Source organism: Aptenodytes patagonicus, chromosome 2, assembly GCF_965638725.1.
Source record: "Aptenodytes patagonicus chromosome 2, bAptPat1.pri.cur, whole genome shotgun sequence".
In the NCBI taxonomy this organism is placed as follows: domain Eukaryota; kingdom Metazoa; phylum Chordata; class Aves; order Sphenisciformes; family Spheniscidae; genus Aptenodytes; species Aptenodytes patagonicus.
Window position 1 is genome coordinate 99438145 of NC_134950.1, and position 20102 is coordinate 99458246.

The window sequence follows — 20102 nt, forward strand, 5'->3', positions numbered from 1 at the left end:
AATGTTAAAAGGCCAGATCCTTACTCAGTGTACCTCAGTAAAGCCTTTTTGAAATCACAGGGAAAATGTGGGTTTGTGATCAACGATGTACGCTTTCCGCCTTACAGGGCTTTGTGTGCATCAGAGAAAGGAGCAAAGCAAACCCAAGATCCCAGCAGCTGTGCTTTGGGGACAGGCAGTCCTGATCGCTTTCCCAAAGCGCATGACTGGGATCCAGCCTCTCCATGCAGGATGTAAGAGAGAGCAGTGCCTCTTCTGAGCCCTTTTCAAAGAAAGAAACAACCCCCCCCTTGATTCTCCTCTCCTGCTGGACCCCTGTAGTCCAGCAGGAAAACCACTATGCCAGATCCCAAAGGTAAATCTTGGCGTGAGCAGGAGCCAAGGGTGAGATCTGCTGTCCGTCTCCTGGCTGGACGTGGAAAGAAGTGCCCCTCCGTATCAGGGCCCAGGCTTTGTTTTGAGTTTCTGACATTTAAACTGCTTGCACTGGACTATTAGTACCAAAAAAACCAAAACAAAAACAAAACAAAAAAACAACAAAAAACCTCCAAAAACCCCACCCCAACAAACCTGTACAGGGAGTCTCCTGAACTCTCCTCGTCCCTAATTCCCTTCATAGTTTTTCTTCTCTCTGGTGCTCTGAAATATTTGCTTTGACCAGCATCTTTCAGCTGAATTTTTTCCATGTTCTCCTTCAGCTTCAACAGAAAAGGAGGGGGGTGTGTGCGTAATTGCTTACATTCCCCTTGCGAAGTTGGCTGGAGCGAGTTATCTAGATAAGCTGGAAATTATTGAACGCGCGCACGACTTTCATTGAGTTGACTTAGTTTACAGTCTAGCCCTAGTATGTTAACTTCCCAGACTAGAATTTTATCAGGTGCTTAACATGTGAGAAGAACAATCTTATGTATACACATTATTTTTTTTATTGCTCACAGGCAGCTTACAATGTGTTTCGTTTTTACTAAGCTCCAGCAGCATTTGAAAGACGACAATAACACCCCGGTGAACTGCATGCACAGTAGCTCTGAGCTAGGGGTTTTGGCAATGAAGACAGAATTAGACGTTTAAGTACTGCAACTAGTTTCAAATCCTCCTTTAAATGCAAGGCTAATAACAGAGATCTTTCTTGTTCACGTTGACCATTAAGGAACACTTACGCTACTGTCGTTTTTGCCTGTTTATTGGAGTTTGCAAAGCAGATCTCCAGTGTTTTAGATGTTAACAAGATGTTGAGGCTAATAACTGAAATCAACTATATTGAGCAAGATTAGTAAACATGTGAATGGAGTGTAATTATATGGCAGGCAGCTTTATGTTAAACAGTGCTTTAAATTAACATGCTTTCTGTCAAAGCAATCATACAGTCAGTATAATTAGGTTACTTTTGCTGCAAGATTAACTGAAACCAAGAAAAATGAAGAAAGTGTTGCGTTCAGATTTCCTGTTAAAATGGAGGGGCGATATTATGCATATTAATATTCCAGAATGTTTCTCATTAGAAGAACTTGGCTTCATGGTGAACTTTCTGAGCAGACATTCCTAATTACAGTCCTTGTTAGCCCAATTTGTTATCTAGCTAGCTTAGAAGTCACAGCACTGTTAAAATTACCCCTCCTCTTAATTTTTTCCAGACTTGATGAAGGGTAATCCAAACAAGAGCTGGCTTGCATTCACAGGTCTTCTACAGAGTGGTGCCAAGCTCATGAGGGAGTTCGTTTACCAGTGACGAGTTTTAACCATGGACACATCCTCACGTACATTGTGCAAGAGATGAGAAATCTGTGTAAACAGATGAACACAATTTTCTTATTCATAGCAGTTGCAGAGTTATCATGTAAGAGGCAAACATTTCATATTTTCCACCAGTCTTCCATATGGCTGATGACATAATGGCTTCACCAGAAGCTGCAATGCATTGGAGAAAGGATTTATCACAGCTGCATTTGTTTTCCTCTACTTCATGGTTTCAGCATTCACGGAGAGATTGTTTGGCTTGAAGAGGAGGATTCACTTGCCTTTCTGCCTGTAGTCCAGTATTACTATTGAATCTCCTGTTTGGAGGCAGAAGAGAACAGATTATTGGGGAAATAGGCACAAGAGAGAAGTCCTCTCACAGATCAAGCACACTGTTGGGAGGAGGATGTGAACCTGGCCCCAGCCTCCCAACACCCCTGCGGAACCGAACCCATCTGGGAGTCGGAGTAAGCTATGAGTGCATGGCTTGGACCAGCTGCGAATGCCAAAGTGCGGCAGAAGTTGAATGAGCCTGGGATGTCCCTAGCAAGTAAGGGATTACTCAGCTACTGAGGAATGATTTGAAATCTACCGTGGGACACATCCCTTGGAAATAATGGTGCTTTGCTAGTGGGGGAAAAACTGTCTGCCACCAAACAAGCCTATCTTGGTGCAAGATTATGTGAAAAGCTTTAAAAATAAAGCTCATCTGAAAGGGCAGCAGACGAGTAATCCTGCAGCTAAGATATCTGGAGCATCCTCACGTGTCTGGCCAGGATGGCAGAGGACCTACCAAAGACCCACAGCTTTCTGAAGCACCGGCTAGAGACCAGATGTGCTACCGTCGGGCACCAAGTGGTGCATATATTGCATATATTTGGCAATAACCAAATATATTTGGGTACTCTTATCTAAAGCACTGTCTCAGCCTCTCTTCTTCCCTGTTGATGATCATTTACCACAGGGAACCCTCTTTTAAAGGTGCTTTCCTTGTCCATAGACCTCAGAGACTCTGAAACACTGATTGCTGTATTTTATTTATCTCCAGCCTGCACAGCATTTGGCAAATGACTTGATATGGAACAAAATCCTAGCATGTCTTCCTTCCCAAATGATCCTGTAAGTCTTTTTTACTGACCAACTAGAAATTTTAAAGACGAGGGAGAAAAAACTCCACCAAGAAAAAGACTAGCCTATTAGGCCAGGGACAGCGTATTAGCAAGCACCTGTTAGTATCTGGCCTCCAGTGATGAAATCCTAAGCCCTGGGTTGCCAGAGCTTCCGATCTGGTCTCCCTTCAATGGACCATCAGATAAACTTGTCAGCAAGAGTAGGGCATGTGACAGATGATGCAGGTTTCCTTTAAATAGCCAGACTCCTCTACCCGAGGGGTAAACTGCAGCTTGGGTGAGTGACAAATATGAAGGCTATGAATATGCCATCACAGGTTTGTGGCACAACTAGGATGAACGGATGAGACAAAAGTAAATATTCATATTTAGTTTGCAAACTCTGGGCTGTAGATCCTCTTAAATTTGAGTTCTGTTTGTCACTGGTAATATACTGAAATTGTAGATACAAACATTATTTGTTCACTGAAAGAAATCGATACACCCTGGACTCTTATTCTTTGTTTTTAAAGGCATGATAGAACAAATGAAGATCTCTTCTGGGAAGGAGGCTCAGTTTAAAAATCCCTTCTGGATGCTGTAATAACGAAGGGTGGAACCTGTGTCTGGATTGATAACCACCTGCAGAACATGAGCATTTTAACATTCATACAAAAACTGCTGTTCATAAGCCTGTACCAGTACAATGGTAGAACGACTTCGTACCCCACACAGTTGCCCTTTGCATCCCTTTATTTGCCACTCGGGTTTCTGCAATCTCAGCAGCTGCTCAGAAGAATGAGAGCATCGAGAATTCAATCATATTATAGCATTGCTTTGTATTGCACAGATTCATGCGCTGTCACATAGGCTGGGTTTCCCAATAAGCTGACTACAAGGTATTAAGGGAGCTTGGTTTCATAAGCACGTAAATACAAAAATAAAACCCAGAGAAAACAGTCAGTTCCTAAAACATGTTATACGTTTCTGGAAAATGCGTTTAATGCAGAAGTACTCCAAAAAGAAGAGGAAAAATACATTAAAGAGAAGATTGCCGTCTAACTTTAGCTCAGCCCTAGCTCAACGTGTTTCAGCAATGTCTTTGCAAGATATTCAAGAGCTCATAGAAGATCTGGAGGAGCACATCCATCCATGCACTGGGCACAAGGAAGTTACTCCACCATAAGTTTCCTCTTTTTCCTGAGAGCAATGGCTCTTATTGTTGTCGTACTGCCTTATCCCTTGCTTTACGATATCTTTAATTCTGGCTTTGCCACCCTGGTGTTCCTCAGCCAGCTGCTGGCCAAAGCTTTCCCTTCTGGAGGACAGCGAGCATCCAGGCATGGGTCTATTGGAGCTGCTGCCCGCTCCGACAGCCAGCCTCCCTTTCTGCCCTGTTTCCCTCCCAAAGGACAGTTCCACCACCTGGGGATGAGCATTCCTCTGGACTTAGCAGGGGCCTTGTAGCTGTAAAATCTCACAAGTGGTTTGCCCAGTGTCCCTCAGCTCCCCACTGGTGGAGCGGGTAGCTGTTGCTAGCTATAGCTCCTATCCACCTGCATTTCAAAGTATTGAAATGAAGCAGCTGATGAATGTTGTTTTGGGGCTTTTTTCAGATGTGTGAGATGGAAGACAAATGAATCTGCTCCATCTTCCAATGCTGGTGCTAGAGATGAGACCTCACCTGAAATGTTGCTCTGTGTGATGTGGAGAACTTTGATCCGAATTTCTCCTGAGGATCTGGTTGTCTCACCGGGCGCAAAACCCGAGGGAAAACTGCTTTGATTTATTTTTGAGGGTTCTAGTTTGACTGGTCAAAGTAGCATGAGATCAGTTGCCTGCGTGATGTTTTCTACCCATCGGGAATGGGAGAAGCTATCGCACTGTTCATCTATCGTACTCGGACCCTGCAGCCAAATTCTTGGCTGAGGTAAATTTATGGCAGTAAAAGAATCAGCCCATTGTTTCCAATTACCCTCTTTGGAGTTTCTGTATTGCTCAACATTGTCTAGTACTCTAGAAACTCTGGGATTTAAAACAAAAAAAAAAGTCATTACTGGTACTATTTTCTGTGCCTCTCAGGCTGTGCAGCTGGGTTGCCTTAGTTACCACCAGTCCAACTGTGCAAGGGGAGGGAGAGGCACATGAGAGATAATACATTTTTAAAACCTCCAATACTGTATGAAACAGTTTGTCTATAAATAATAAAACAAATTTAGGGTCTGGCATCTTTTGGTTGTTCTGAAAAGGAAAAACAAGGTTATATTATTTGACAGCCTGGATTTTCCAGCTCTCAGAAATGATACTGCATCTTTCTGGTCAAGCACAGGACATAGCTTTAAAAATTACTTGCTTGAAGCTGAAAGCTGCCATCCATAGACTTTGGAATAAGTCGGAACTGAATATAGCTTTAAGGGTGAAAAAGAGTAAAATATTTATGTAGCTGGTTTTAGGAAAAGTGATAGTGGCTTGAAGCCATAAAGGAACATGGAAGAGAGCCCATATGAAGCATGGTATGCTGCGGGACAAGCTTCATTTGCAGCCTACAGCCTGCCACGGGATGCAAGTCCAGAAGGAAACCAGGCTTGCTACTCATGTGGAGCTATTCGTTAATCGCTTCTTGCACCTTCAAATAAATACAACTTATCTGGGCACAAACTCGGCAAGCTTTCTTCCTTCAAGTGGGAAAGAAAGAAAAAGAAGCAGCTGCCCCGGAGCCTTTCCCTTTGGGGCGAAGCCTGGTTGCAGCAGCCCAGGCAGGGCTCTCTGCCCTGGCAGATGCCGCCAGCATCAGCTCTAATTGCTTGGTGGCTACAGGTGTTACTGGAGAAGGTGTTTCCAGACTTGCCTATAGGAACGTAGTGGACAATTGCATTATTCCGTAACTCAAACTGTGCCTTTGGGGGATTGAGCAGGAAGCAAAAGAGAGGGCAGAAGTGCCCTTCCACATGCTTTTTCTTTTGGGGGAGGGAGGAGGTGGGCAGTGTGGAGGGTATGGAGAGGTGAAGAGGTCTGTCCTCTACCACCGCAGATTGTTTTGCTTTTTGTGTGTGGGGTTTTTTGTTTTCTGCAGGGTTATTTTAACTGCAACATCTCCCTTATTGTGATGGGAAGGTGAGACAGGAAAGGGTAGGATGAAAAAAAGCACATGGAGCCATTTTTGCTGTGAGAAGAAAGGTATGTTGGAATCGTGTCTTCATTCAGTTTGCAGCTGTTTTTACTCTGGCAATGCTGAGCCAAAGATTTGTCTCAGTCAGGAACATATTAAGACTCTGGCACACTGTAATTTGGAATAGTTTCCCTCTGGCTGTGTTTCAGTGCTTATTGGGACCTTGTTATCAATACCAGCTTAAGGAAGTCCTAGCCTTCTCTTGGGGAGACACAGCTGGGAAATGGATCGGGAAAATGATCCGAGTTGAAAACAGCCCCTGCTTGCAAGAAACAGGCATGTGTGGTGGAGTCGGAAGGAGCGAGGGGCGGTGGGCAGGAGCTTATGGAGAAGTTACTGCTGCCAAAGCCCCCGTATTATCAAACCACAGCCTCAGGTACCACAGAGTTGCCAGCTATTGGGGTGCAGCTTGCAGCTTCTTTTATCAGTGTACAGCAAATCCAGGGAATGCTGCCAGTCCTGGGGGTGAAGAGCTGAGGATGCACGTGAAGTAGCAAGAGTTTGCACAAACATGGGTAACTGTAACTCGGGGGGAGTGTCCTGCACGTGGATGAAAACACCATGTAATTGTTAAGGCCATGATTTTGTGGTTCCGTTGAAAAATATCAAGTATGCATGGAGAGGCAGACCCACCACACGCAGGAGGCCTCCACGGATTGCAAGAACACACCAGATGCCAATGAGGGATATCATGTATGCTGTGTTTATGTATATTTTCTGAGGTTACATTCATGCTATCACAACTGCTTTTCAGCCTTTCTGGGTGCTCAGAAAAGAAAGTTGAGTGCTTGCCTCAGTTTCTTTAGAAATCTCTTAAGTGAGTATATTCAGTCAGCTGTTCAAAATGTGACTAATTTTTGCAGTTAATTTGATTTCTGCTTGGCACAGCCTTTTGTCTGATCAATTAACATCTTGGAAATCAAATTATTTTAATTCTGATTATCTCCAACTTACGCATCAGGCATACTCTAGGCCTGACATTACTAATACGTACTCAGTGATGAAAAAATCTGATACCTAGATGTATCAGATATCAGATCTCATATAAAGACCTATACTGTCTTATAGTGATGATGTGGCCTTTTATTAGTAATAGTTACCATTTATGTGACGCCTCTTAAACCAGAGCTAGTGCAGAAAGGCTGCAGATCTGTTTTCATTTACCAGCAATCCTCATCTCGTATCATGTTTATGCGAGAATAGAATTCAGCCAAAACTTCCAAACATGGACATGTAGAGCAAGCATCTGATTTGCAAAGGTATTGAGCGGTGAAGTTGGTTATTCAGCACATTTGAAAGTCAATCTGCTGCTTTTAGGTAGCTGAGTACGGATGGTGAGAGACTAGCTACAGACACTCTACTTTGGCTTGACAGGCATGTGAGACTTCACAAAATAGATCAGGCATCAAATGTTCCCTGAGAACAGAGGGAGGTTGTCTTATTTATTTTCAGAGGTGGTTTTGCAGCATTTTTTCTTTGATCAGAAAGCCAGTTTAAGAAATTGCAAATTTTCATACATTTGTCCTAAATAAAATACACACGTTTTCCTGACAGAAACACTTTCATCCTCAAAAACTTACTCTTGAATGAAAAAGGAGAGAGGAAACCAAAAGGGGGGAAAAAAAAAAAAAATCCCATGCCAAACCCCCAAAACTGTTTCATCAGTTCTTTCTTTCTTCCACCTGTTGAATGTGTCCTCCTAAACTACTTTTTTTTTTTTCTTCTAACTGCCCATTTGTTCAAGGAAGCTGCCTTTCATTTTCTTTAAATCACTACTGATTATACCACTACCAAAGCAGAAGGGAGATGATCTCAACAGTTTGAAAAAACTTTCTGAAGTGCTGTTTTACTCACGGAGCCGCTGCAGTGCTTTCATTTGGATACACTAATGCCTTCCTATAAATTGTCAGTAAACAGTGCCATTCCCTAGTCTTACAAACACCATGCGATGCAGGTGAAAGAGTTTTAGCCAGAGAGATTTGGATTCTCTGGACCCTCGTTTGAGAAGGAATTCAAAATCTGGTGATTATGCTGGTAAGAGGTGCTTCTCAAGCCCCATCAGAGAAAGCTGGCCCAGCCTTGTACCTGGTAGGGTTGGGATTCTTGCTCCGATTTGTTCTCTGTTAGTAATTGGTTAGGACCTGGTGATCTCTATCAGACACCCAAATGCCACCCTCCAGTGTACAAGGGCCCCCTTCCTCTCCCCACCTCCCTAGGCAATCACAGGAATTCATTTTAGATTTTTTTTTTTCATATGGACAGAAGTGAAAAACAAAACTTGGACTGACCCCATATCATACAGTTGAGGAACTCCCCGAAGTTGTAGAAAGACACGATGACGGCAAGGCTACCGGCAAAAAAGGCTGCTAGCCCGGCCGGGCTGAACAAAGCAAAGAGAGGATATACCCACTCTCCCGTTACAGAATAAATCCACAGGACCCTAGGCAAGGAGAGAAATGACCTTTGGTTAGGACCATTCGATTAGAAGAAGCACTTCATGTTTTCTAACTCCTGAAGGGCCAAGTTATCAAAACAATCTTGATACAGAGAAAATTAGCTCAGCTGTCGATACACCTCCTCGGCATTTGGGCTATTTGCTGTGAAGCACACTTGAGCCGCTGCTAAATTAGATGGGTTTCAGCGCAGGTTGAAATGCACACAACGTTTTGCTGTTACCCTGGTGGCACTGGCTATTAACGGCAGTAAAATAACAGTAAAATAGCAAAATGCTCAGAAATAGGGATGTGCGCTTGGCTATTCTAAGTGAAGCTTATTCACGTAAGCTCTCACACAGTGTTGGCTCTTTAGTTACAACAGCTTTTCGGCCCTTATCCAGATCTCGAGGGTCTGTGGAGGCAAAGTACTGTTTCTCACTGTCTCTACCCTGCTGCTGTTGACCACTGTTTTGGGGAGTGGAAAGAAGTTTTGCGGAGGCGAGAGGGCCAGGGGAATTCTCCAGCACCTTTTCCCTCGGTCTAAGAGGAGGAGGAGCAGGTAGGTAGGAAACAGATGTAGCTGCTTTGCTCCTTTGTGCCAGAACCATCTGCAAAGCACTGTTTGGAAAAGGGAAAGAAGGAGAAGGAAGAGGATTAATATGCCTGCTTTATAGGGCTTCTTTTCTTCTACTTTCTGCCTTTTTCTTCTCTCAAAAAACATCTTATAGTGTCTGTCAGTTCACCGATATTTTCACTGTTTACGGCTCGTAAGAGTGGCTGGTAGCAAATGTCTGGACTTAAGAATATAAAAATGGTCTTTATATATTAAATATAGGAAAAAGTACATTTTTATGGATGAAATTATATATATTTGTATTGAATAGGTAAAGAATATAAAAAATAGGGCAGGTCTCCAGTGATTGTTATGAGGACGTGCCATTCTAATGATGGGCAGCACTTCCCTAAAAAGAACCTTTGGGTCCAAAGAGTCCTAAAAGGTTTAATTCTTGATTAAAGAAAAACACATCTGAGGACTATGCCATACTTTCCACCACCAGTGCTAACATGGGAATGCAATCCCACTCTCTTTGATGGCACCCAGCCTGCCACCTTACACTGAGCATCACGCCTCAAAGAGAAGTGACAAACAGGCTGCCCCACCAGCCTGAAACTGTGTCACGAAACTGAGGAATGGGAGAGTGCTAAGAAAAAAAAAAAAAAAAAGGTCAGAAAAGATGATTTCTCTTTTCTCTAGTTAGAGAAGGAAGGGGTAGGGCATAAAAAAGGTGGGGTTTTACCTTGCCTGTGAAGAGAGATTCACTAATCCCCACCTAAGGGGTAGAGTGGAGAAATGGAGGGGGTTGGTAGTGGAGCTGTCTGGGCTAAGCGTGGAAATGTTAAGTGTAGAGACTCATTTTCATGATTTAAGGTTCTTTCATCAAACGAACAGGGCTGTGAAACAGCTAAGTAATTAAAAAAAAAAAAAAAAAGCCTGCACAAAAGGCCACAGAGAGGCTGAGCAGAAATACTGAAGACCGGGTGCTAACTGGAGCCCGTGCAAATGTCAGCATGAGTTCTTCACTGCACAGGGCTACTGTTTTCTTAATGTGTCTCAAACAGTAAAACAGAGAGTGACAACCACCTTTATTTTATATAATGAGGAACTAGATTATCTTGATGCAATTTGGCCAGCTGGCGTGCCTCATATGAAGCACTCCCAACCCGCATTTTCAAACCTAAACAAATGTCTATGCAGGAGCACTAAAGCCCTTTCAGCTTTCTGACTTGGTGGGAGCTGTGTGTTGCCAGATTTTTTATCTTGGGGCATACCTCCAGATTCCTGAACTTACTCATTTTGATCACAGAATGGTTGGCAGTTTTTGGTTTTAGTTTTTTGGGGTTTCTTTTTTTTGCTAGGGATTTCATAAAACGCACCCCACAGCTTGCAAATACATATTGCTCATTTCTCATGGGTAATCACCTGTTAAATATACATGCAGGATTCAGAGGCTTATTATTCTGAAGATTTCATTTAACCAGATTTCAATTTTTACCAAGATTTTACCTTGGCTATCAGTGAGTGAGTCAGACGCAGACAATGCCCAGAATTATGGGGAGGCTAGATTGAGAGAACAGCCCTGGGTTGTTGCCAAACTGCTATAGGATAGAGGACAGCATATAGATACCAGGGAGAGGTCATGTGCTGTCATAGTACAGCTGGATGCAACTGGGGGATTTATCCTGTCCTCTCATCACCTGTCCATTAATGTTAATGGGACCACCGCATTCACTGAAGGGAAAAAAAAGCGTCTCTAGGGAATTATTAAATGGGAAGATCCAGAAAGGAGAAAAGAACATATTGGCCACACATGAGCTCTCTGAGACTGTGGTTAATTCAAAATTAAAAGGTTGTGAACTGAAAATGAGCATGCAGTGAAGGAAGAATATTTTGATTGCTAATAGAGGTGGAATATGGACATATTACAAGAAAGCCATCAGTCTGTAGGTTTAATTTGGTTTGGGTTTTTTTGTACTTTAGTTTTGTATACAGAGTGCAATCTATAATGATTTATATTTGCTTGCAAAGGTAGTTTGAACCTTTCTCCGAAGACACCGCAAAATTGTGAAGATTAAGATTTATTTTATACTGATCTATTACCACTGAAATGGGAAAGGGCAATCTATTGTTACTTCTTTTTTAAGATTTAAAATGCCAGTTCTAAAATTTATATGTTCTTCACTGTTTTCAATGTGATGACTCCAGGAGTAAGGCATTACTTAATGCAGCCAGGAGATGCAGGATTCATCCTTGCAAGAACTAACTAACATGCCTAACGGTTCTCTTAGCCCTGGTGTCCTGCAACTGAAAGCCACCTTTCCTTTTTGAACACTATGGGTATTCAAAGCTTTAGTGAATGCCTGCTCAGAGGCAGGTACCCGGTGCAAGGCGTCACCGGCTGCTCGGTTTCTCTACTGCCTTGCAAAGACCAGTCAGTTCTCAGCCCACCGACACCGGGGAAGGGAAAGCGCAGCGGAGACAGTGAGAGTTCAGGGAGAGGCTTTTAGGAAGGACTCTGTTGCTTGTGAAACATAAGGTGCCCAAATGGGGCTATTAAATCACCAGGTTGCAGCACCAACAGTAAAATGTGTACACGTGTGAAGATTTCAGTGCACAGGCTAAAATTTTTTCTGTTAGTTGAAAGCTGTTGTCTCTGGTTGCAGGGAACCAAGACAAGGAGGCAAAAAGAAAGCAGACAGGAGGTTACTTGCTGCCTCAGGAGGAGAGAAAGCAACACTATTGAAATCCTAATATCTTTTATCCAGTTACCAGGGCCCTGGGACACAGGGGACAAGCGCTCTAAGGGACCGTCTTCCACTCAGGACCCCGGCAGCACCATGCAGCATCAATTCAGAGAAGATAGCGGGAGGGCTCAAATGGGTTATGCTTGTGTTGATCCTCATCCTTTGATGAGGATTCGGGTCCTGGCATGACCCGTGTCTCCTGTGGGATGAAATTGCTCAGCTGATGGGGGCTTTGGGGGAAAAGCATGGCACACATGACTGCAATAGTTGCCTGGAGAGCCATCTGGTCTCAAAGACAGTAAAACCTAATGCTGTCAGAAAACAAGCAAAACAAAGCTGGCATTAAGCAACTGGGTGAACCAGAACATAGAAAAGGAATTTAGGAAGCCGTGGTCGTAATCCTATTAGGCTCTGGGCTGGGTTAGGATAAATGGCTCCGATCCTGGTTACGTAATGTAGCAGTGAAGTCCATTGCTTCCGCAGCCACTCTGGTGGGTTTCAAGTCGCAAGAGCGTTTCATCTGTGCGGTTTATTTTCTATTCCAGATTTTCATTCGGTGGGCTGAAGGTAGTCTCTAACTGAGAGTGAGAACTGGTGGGTAGGAATGGGAAGGATGGGTTCCCTCATAATCCTAGTGACTTCTCAGAAATCTTTGCATGAGGACAAGTCACCTCCCTGCTGACCAGTTGTTCTGTATCCTCCACCCTAGGGCCCGGGTGTTTCCCAAGCTCTGGAAAGTGATATTGCAGCGTACCCTGAAACTATACAGACCCATTCCTGAGCTGACTCTCAACATAAGGCATCCTCAGAGTGGTTTGAAGTGTTGGCAGCTGCCCACAGTTAGATGGAGTGGGCAGTGCCTCCAGACCCTGGCACTGCAGCCAGGATGCAATGAGCAGGAGCAGATGCAAACCCAGCTCTAGGGGTGCGTGGCACACACACAGGAGGTGGGTGGATGGCTATGGGCTGGGGCGGGGCCTGGTTAGATATAGTTTATTCTCTCAGGATCACCCTCCAACAGGTTGGAGATCAACTGGCACATTGCTGGAAATGTAGGCGGTGTCCACCGGTGGAGTGGGAGGTGGCAGTGGGGCAGATGCCTCCTTGCTACCCGTCACTTTGCACCTGGCTCTGAGTATCATTTTCTATCTCAAGTTTCTAAACCCAGCCATGTGTCCCTGCCAAATACCAAACGGAGTTTTACTCCTCTTTTGCTCCCGTGACCCCCCAGACCTTTGAGATTTGGTGGTTTTGTAGCGAGCAAGAGAGCGAGTGGAGGTAAATTTGATGGTACTGGTAGAAATAAAACATCCAGCCCAGCAGAAATAACTCGAAGTACCCCAGAGTTTATGGTAATTTAGCTGCTTTTCTATAAGGGGCCTTAGAAGAGCAGGAGATACTATGTATGGTCTCAGGACCTGTATTGTGTTTGAAGAAACCTGCTCTGCCTACGTCTGGAAATAGTTTTCATGGGTCTCAGCTGGAGTTTAAATGACTTCTCCACAGAACAGACTGTTGTCTCCCATGTGCCTGGGAGGGAACTTAAATTTAAGTACAGCGTTTGGCCTTGTTTTACAAAGCAGATCACTTGAAGAAAATGTTTTAAAGTACATAGTTCTTACCAACTGATATACAGAAAAGCGACAAATCCTAATAGGATCAATCCCTTCTTCTTTGCCGGGTAATGGTGCGGCGTGGCAAGGATTTCCAGGACAGCAAATGGCAATACAACTGTGTGCTGAGGAGAAAAGAGAGTCTGTCACTGACCGGTCGCAGTGCCTCGCCTTCGGTCATTGCTGATCATGAAGCTCAAGAGTCTGCCCGTGAGCAAAGGATTATTTAACAATACTGAATGTAATTGTATACAAATGCGCATACTTCATTTTTTTATAGTGAAGAAGTACCCCTGCAGTAATGAGCATGGAAATTTTCTCGTTAGTATGCTGTAAATAGTACTGTAATGAGGTCTGCCTGTAGAATGATCTGCGTTACTTTATAATAGGTGAGCTTTCCTTTTACATTTTATAATGCAATAAATTTTTTGGTAATTCCCATTAGAGTACAAAAGATATTGAAGTCTATTGTTATGTGCGCTTGTGGATGTCAGAAGTCTCCTCCTTGAACTCATTAAGCAATTGCTGAATTGCCTTCATGTTCTCTTCAAGTCGTTATTGTATTTTATATATTGTCATTTATTATTTACTCCAGTGCAATTGCAGTGTGTTGTGCTTCTCTTTGTAAACTGAAAAACGTGGTGGTAAACATACAGAGGACTTAAGTTAGCTGTGATTCAAGATGATGAAGGAACTTCAAACAAGCTTAACCAAGAGTTAGTAAAGAGTTAGCTTGCTGGGGAAGCTTTTTTCCCTTCTCTCTTTTTTTGTCAAAGAGTTTGAATTGTATTAAGCAGCTTCAGTTTCAAGGGCTTTTATGATGGTAACTGTCTGAGCACGGAGGATTTTCAGCACAGGGCAGACAGCCTGGTGGCACTGACTGTTTTGTGGTGGGGAGCTGCCTCCAAGAGGGATGCTCCTCACTGTGGGGAGGTTGGGAGTACAGCAGAAGTCCTTTTGGGCTCGGATGTTAAACGGACAATGCGGGGCTCTTGGGGTGCTAACGCCTCAACTTGTTGGCTGATCTGTGGCAACTTCAGAAGATAATTTGTTAGAGTGAAATTGCCCCACTAAAAGTTTTGTAATATTCCCTGTGCAAGCAAACGATAGTTTTAAGTTGCAATACCTAGGACAAAGGCCTAAACAATGCTGGGGAACAACACAGCAAAAACAGTCAATGAGGTGCAATGGGAGAAAACTATAGCAACAACTGTACTTCACTAGTTCGTTATATAACAAGGCCAAGCGCAAAGTCCTGCACCTGGGTCGGGGCAACCCCCAGTATCAATGCAGGCTGGGGGATGAAGGGATTGAGAGCAGCCCTGCCGAGAAGGACTTGGGGGTACTGGTGGATGAGAAGCTGGACATGAGCCAGCAATGTGCGCTCGCAGCCCAGAAGGCCAACCGTATCCTGGGCTGCATCAAAAGAAGCGTGGCCAGCAGGTCGAGGGAGGTGATTCTGCCCCTCTGCTCTGCTCTGGTGAGACCCCACCTGGAGTACTGCGTCCAGCTCTGGAGCCCTCAGCATGAGAAAGGTGGTGGATGCCCCATCCCTGGAAACATTCAAGGCCAGGTTGGACGGGGCTCTGAGCAACCTGATCTAGTTGAAGATGTCCCTGCCCACGGCAGGGGGGTTGAACTAGATGACCTTTAGAGGTCCCTTCCAACCCAAACTATTCTATGATTCTATGATTCTATAAATTCCTATTAATTAAGCAAATAGTTTCACCGGTAGATGGGGGGAGAAGGGAGGAAGGCAGCAGAGAAAGATAGACTTTTAAACAGAAAAAAACACCAAAGTGATGATTTTTTGTTTTTCCCTAAAGGCACAATCTGCTGGGTGTATGGTATGAAGTTTCCTCTTGTCCCAAAGAAGTGGTTCTAGTACCTTCAATGTACATATTTGTCAGAAGCTGTGCTGAGTATTTGATATGGTAGTATGGTGTCAAAGTTTTTTTGCTGTATATTTATAGTATAAGTTGCCACAAATACACATGAAATTCTTTAAATGCACATTGAGCTACATACAGCATGCATGAAAACATTCTTTACCTATTTGTTTAAGAGGCAGATAGATACCCATTTTTGTCTGCTGCTGCCAAGTGACAGCTCACTGGAAGCTGCATGTCCTCCCTCAGGCCCCCCCGCGCACCCCCAGGAGCTGCTATTCATACCTGGCTGTCCTACTACCAAAATAACCCTTCCATCTCAGTTATCATTTTTCAGAGAAAAGAGATAGAAAAGATTTATTTGATGTTCCAGTTCCTCTCACTCATTGGCACTGAGATTTTCCTCTGTTCTGTTTCACAAAGATATTCTTCAGCTCTACAACCCGCTTGGTTGATAGCAGAGGTCTCGTTGTATCAGTACAAGTAATTCCTGGATTCATTTAACCAGAAAAACGTCTTCGGTGCACACAGTTTTCATATATAATCCCTGTAACTGTCTTTTAATCAGAAATCTATGTGTTAAGCTGCTTTTAGAATGATTTAAAAAAAAGTTCATTTTCTACAGGTGGTCAATAGTTTGTCTTTGAGTAAAACCAAAATGCCCCATGCAAGACAGCAATGATGGAAAGCTTGCACTTTGTCCTCACTTTTAGGCTTTAGCCTTTCACAGTGGATTTGTCCGTTATGCGAAGTGGATGTAAGTCCTGGTTTTCATCTGACATCCAGTGGGCTACAAAATTCCTTTGGGATACATGAAATGTCCTTGCTAGACTTTTCATTAATTTAAACACTTTTAACAACTATAAGCTGGTTGTTCCAGCTGTGTTATTGCTGTCCTAAGAGGGCTTTAGTAGGAGTGACTTGGTGAAATAATCCTTTGTTGAAGTGAAGAGTTTTTAGGTGGGGGTTATTTTATATACTTATTTCCTTAGTTTGGGGCTTTTTGTTCTCAGAGTGAATGTTAAATAAGTACAAGTCAGCAGTATGATGCTGCTTTAATAGAAAAAGCGTGTGGCATTCTGGGATGGTATTAACAAGAATATTGTGTGTAAGAAAGACCTGGGAAGTAACTGTGCTGCTCCACTTGAATTGATGAGGTTTTGGCTGGCGCTCTGTCTCTGATTTAGGGCACCCCATTTTGACAGGTGCAGATAATTTGGAGCATGTCCAGAAAAGGACGGCACAAACAGCAAGGAAGTATGAACAGAAAGCAGTCCAAAGACAGGAGTAGAAATCAGGACTGAATGTGTTGTTGCGTCTAGAGAGAAAAGGAAAATGAGAGAGGTTTCAAAGGCTTGAGAGGTTGATGCAGTAATGACTGTGATGGGCAAGTTCTCCATGTCCACCACAAGTAGGACCAAGGGTGATTGGCTCAGTTTTCCTCGAGAGAGATGTAGCTTTATACTGGGAAATATGTAGCAAGGGCAGGCAGGAAAATGGCCACCTAGGGGAGCTGGGCAAGCCCTTTACAGGAGAAGCTAGAGGAGAAGTTGAGTGTGATTTTGCCAAGCACCCTCTGGGCATCTCTGACCCAGCCTCAGTTTTCGTCTGAACCAGCTATCAAGGGCCGTGCAGATTCCAGAGCCGATGCAAGTGCATACATCCAGAAGCAGAGGATGAAAGTGTGGAGCAATGGGGGCTCTCCTCTTCGGACAGGAGCAAGCTATCATGACTAAGACCACCAACTTAGTGGTCCACTTGCTTAGCCAACTTCTTCTTTTTCTCAGTTCATACATCTTTGCGCTGCCTTACAGTATGTGAATCCCGCAGGAAAGGGGGAAGAGGAGAGGAAAGCAGAGCTTTGCACCTCATTTACAATTTCTCATTTGCCTCACAGGAGTGAGCGGCACCGCACTGGATGACGGCCAGAGGCACCTTGCCGCAGCACACTAACAGCGTGCGGACAGCATGATACCGTCACAGGCAGCAACAAGCTGGAGGTGGCAAGGGGGACCCCATTGCTCTAACACACGCATTGGCACTGCAGATGAGTAGCAAACTGGTAGCGGTTGCGAAAGACAGTTGGGAGCTCTTCTTTTTATTCTATGTTGATTTAGAAAATGCTGATTTGCTTAACTAGTCATTTTTTGGTGGGCTCCTCCACTTATGGAGGAGTTAGAAAAAATATTCAATGGTCCATAAATCAAAAGAAGTTTGAAAGTTACTTGCAAAGCTGGAAAATTTGGCTGCTTTTGGAAATAGCCAAGAGTTTAGTGGAAGGGGTAGGTTCATATTTCTGCTCTGCCTGATTCACAGGAGCTTGAAGCTGAGCTTCCCAGTGCCTGGAAGAGTGCTTCCACCTCCAAGAGCAGCGAAAGGAGTAGGGCTCTCTGCCTCTTGTTTTGTGAACAGTTTGTTAAAGGTCTTGGATCTATCCTGATTTGGAAAAAGAAAAAAAAAGAATTTGTGGCATAGGACAGCTGCTTTCTTCCCAAGTCCGATGATGACACTGGCACATGTCTTATTAAAGTGTGTGCTGTCTTCTGTACAAATAATTGTATCTTTTTAAAAATATTTTGCCATATATTAATCCAATTTTATTTATTAATAGATTATTAGCTTATTCTGAGTTAGAGAGAATCACTGTATATATTAACTAGACATGCTTTTTGTAGGGCCATTTAAACTTGCCATGCAAATGCCTTCCTGAGACAGATTTCTACAACAGTTCTCAGATACTTCATGGACCCCCAGGATGAACATTTTTTGGTTTAGCATTTTTCCTTTGTGGATATAAAGCTTATTCCCCGCCTCCCCCCACCCCACCCCCACCCCCGCTTCCTTCTCATGCACGCACACACCCCAGGCCTAGTAAACACGTGGGAAAATCTTCCCTTGCACTCCTGCTATCCCCAAGTCTACTGGTGACTTCACGTATTTCTGCCGAGCCCAGTTTGTCCATTAATAGTAAAATTACGATGGAATTTCTACTGAACAACCGAGCATGTTTACGAGAGCAGATGCGTATTTATACAGCAGACACCAGAGGAACGCATGGTTGGCTACGGGGTGCAAAGCCTGCCCTTTGCCTACAACATGCAGTTGGCTTTCCAAATGATTTCCCTCTCACAGCCAATAGACGTTGACTTTGGCAGCATCGTTAGTGATAGACCATATATCATGGTTAATGTATCTGCTGAAAGGCTTTAAAGACTTCTCATATCCTCAGTAAAAAAGATGTATTTTCTCATTCGAGTTATTTTTACCATAGGTCTCTAGTGCATGGTCATTAAATATACTTTCAACCCTATTTAGCTGCGCTTTATACCCTTAAACTGACGTATGTCTGAAGAGTGCCGTATTTGTATGGGGCCAAATTAAAATATACAGTTTTGCCTCTTGCTTTAAAGAAAACTTAATAATTAAGCTCAGATTGACACAGATCAAAACATTGGCAAAAATTGCTGGAAACAGTGACTCATTTTTTATTTCAATTAACAGTTTCTCAGTTTCACATATAAACAGTGAAACTGTCAAAAATAATTATCACAGAGGGAGAAGAAACCTATTTCACTCCAAGGTAAGGAAAACAGGCTAAAACAATAGCTGTGTGTACTGATCAGGCTATCAATGAACCGAACTGAATCAGAGCTTTTTTCTTCTCTTGGCAGGAATCCTGTTAGTACTTATTTTTATGTTCTTTGAAATATTAATATATTTACTTGTCTAATAACCTCTGTTTGTTGAGGAAAGTTTTCAGCTTACAAATTTTGTAAGGACAGAAGTATTTTAAATGCCTTTTTTTTTTTATTTATTTGTAGAGTGGAAAGATAAAAGTTATGGGACTTTCAAAACTATCAGAGACTTTTTGTTAACTAATCACACTTATAATCTGAATTCTCATTCCAAACATTTGATTTAAAAATCCTCTGTGGCTCTTCTTGGCACTTACTATGATTTTTAACTCGGGTTTGGTTTCTTTGCTTTTTTCCTGACAAACTCAGGTGAATCTGAACTAGTTATGAAATTGCAAAATTCTTTTTGTTGCTCATAAACTCTGATATATGAATACAAGGGAAAAAAATTTCTTAAATGTATGCTGAACTTTATCTGAAATATTGGCATGTTAACTCATCTCCTGCGGAGAAGAATGAAATTATAACATTCTCCTGCTTCTTTATTTTTTGTTTCCTACCCTATGTTGTGTGTTTCCCAGGATACGTTTCAGGTTCATGAGTTTAAACTGAGATAAGTAGTCCTCTCTGGATATTATTTCCACTGTTTGGTAAGACCATATGGAATTTTTACTTCCCGTATTTTGAGTAATTTGTGTATTTATTCAATGTTATATCCTCGTTTTGCTGTTGAGAATATAAGTAAAAGCAAGTTTCCTGGGGCTGAGAAGACAGGCCTGGGTAGAGTTTGTGTTCAGCTGCAGGCTCCAGCCTAGGCTGAGTTTTAAGCCCATGAATAATCTCCCCAGAGCTGCTGAGATCACTTGTACGCCTAACGCGTGCGTTGCAGTTTGACTCGGTTTGACCCTGTTTGACTCCAGAGTGAAGGAAATGATGCCTCGGTTGACCATAACTGTTTGTTTCTAATTCATCTGCATTTACATACCCTCCACGTCTGCTTTCTATTAACATGTGAGACTTTAGCAGGGGATTTTTCACGAACAGTTACCACTGGCCAAACTAAACTCCACTGGGCACAGTTGGACACCGTCAAGTGCTTTTGAAAAACCGCCCGTGTTTCTCCTTTCAAACAAATTCCCCGCAGAGCTTGTGTGCTGACAACCACTCGTGGCTGATACTCATGCTTGTATCTTCTCTGTCGGTATGTTACTG

General features: G+C 43.2%; 1 protein-coding gene across 2 annotated transcripts in view; it reads right to left on the reverse strand.

The window, feature by feature from the left end:
* Positions 1 to 1713: 1713 nt before the first annotated feature.
* The window catches only part of ADTRP (androgen dependent TFPI regulating protein), a 33733-nt gene continuing 15344 nt past the window's right edge, over positions 1714 to 20102 (reverse strand). For both annotated transcript variants that reach the window (XM_076330538.1, XM_076330537.1), the window contains 3 exons: positions 13376 to 13491; positions 8304 to 8455; positions 1714 to 2054 (listed from right to left, as the gene is read on the reverse strand). In XM_076330538.1, the coding sequence (XP_076186653.1) occupies positions 2011 to 2054; positions 8304 to 8455; positions 13376 to 13491 (312 nt within the window). In that variant the 3' untranslated portion in view covers positions 1714 to 2010. The remainder of the gene's footprint in view (positions 2055 to 8303; positions 8456 to 13375; positions 13492 to 20102) is intronic.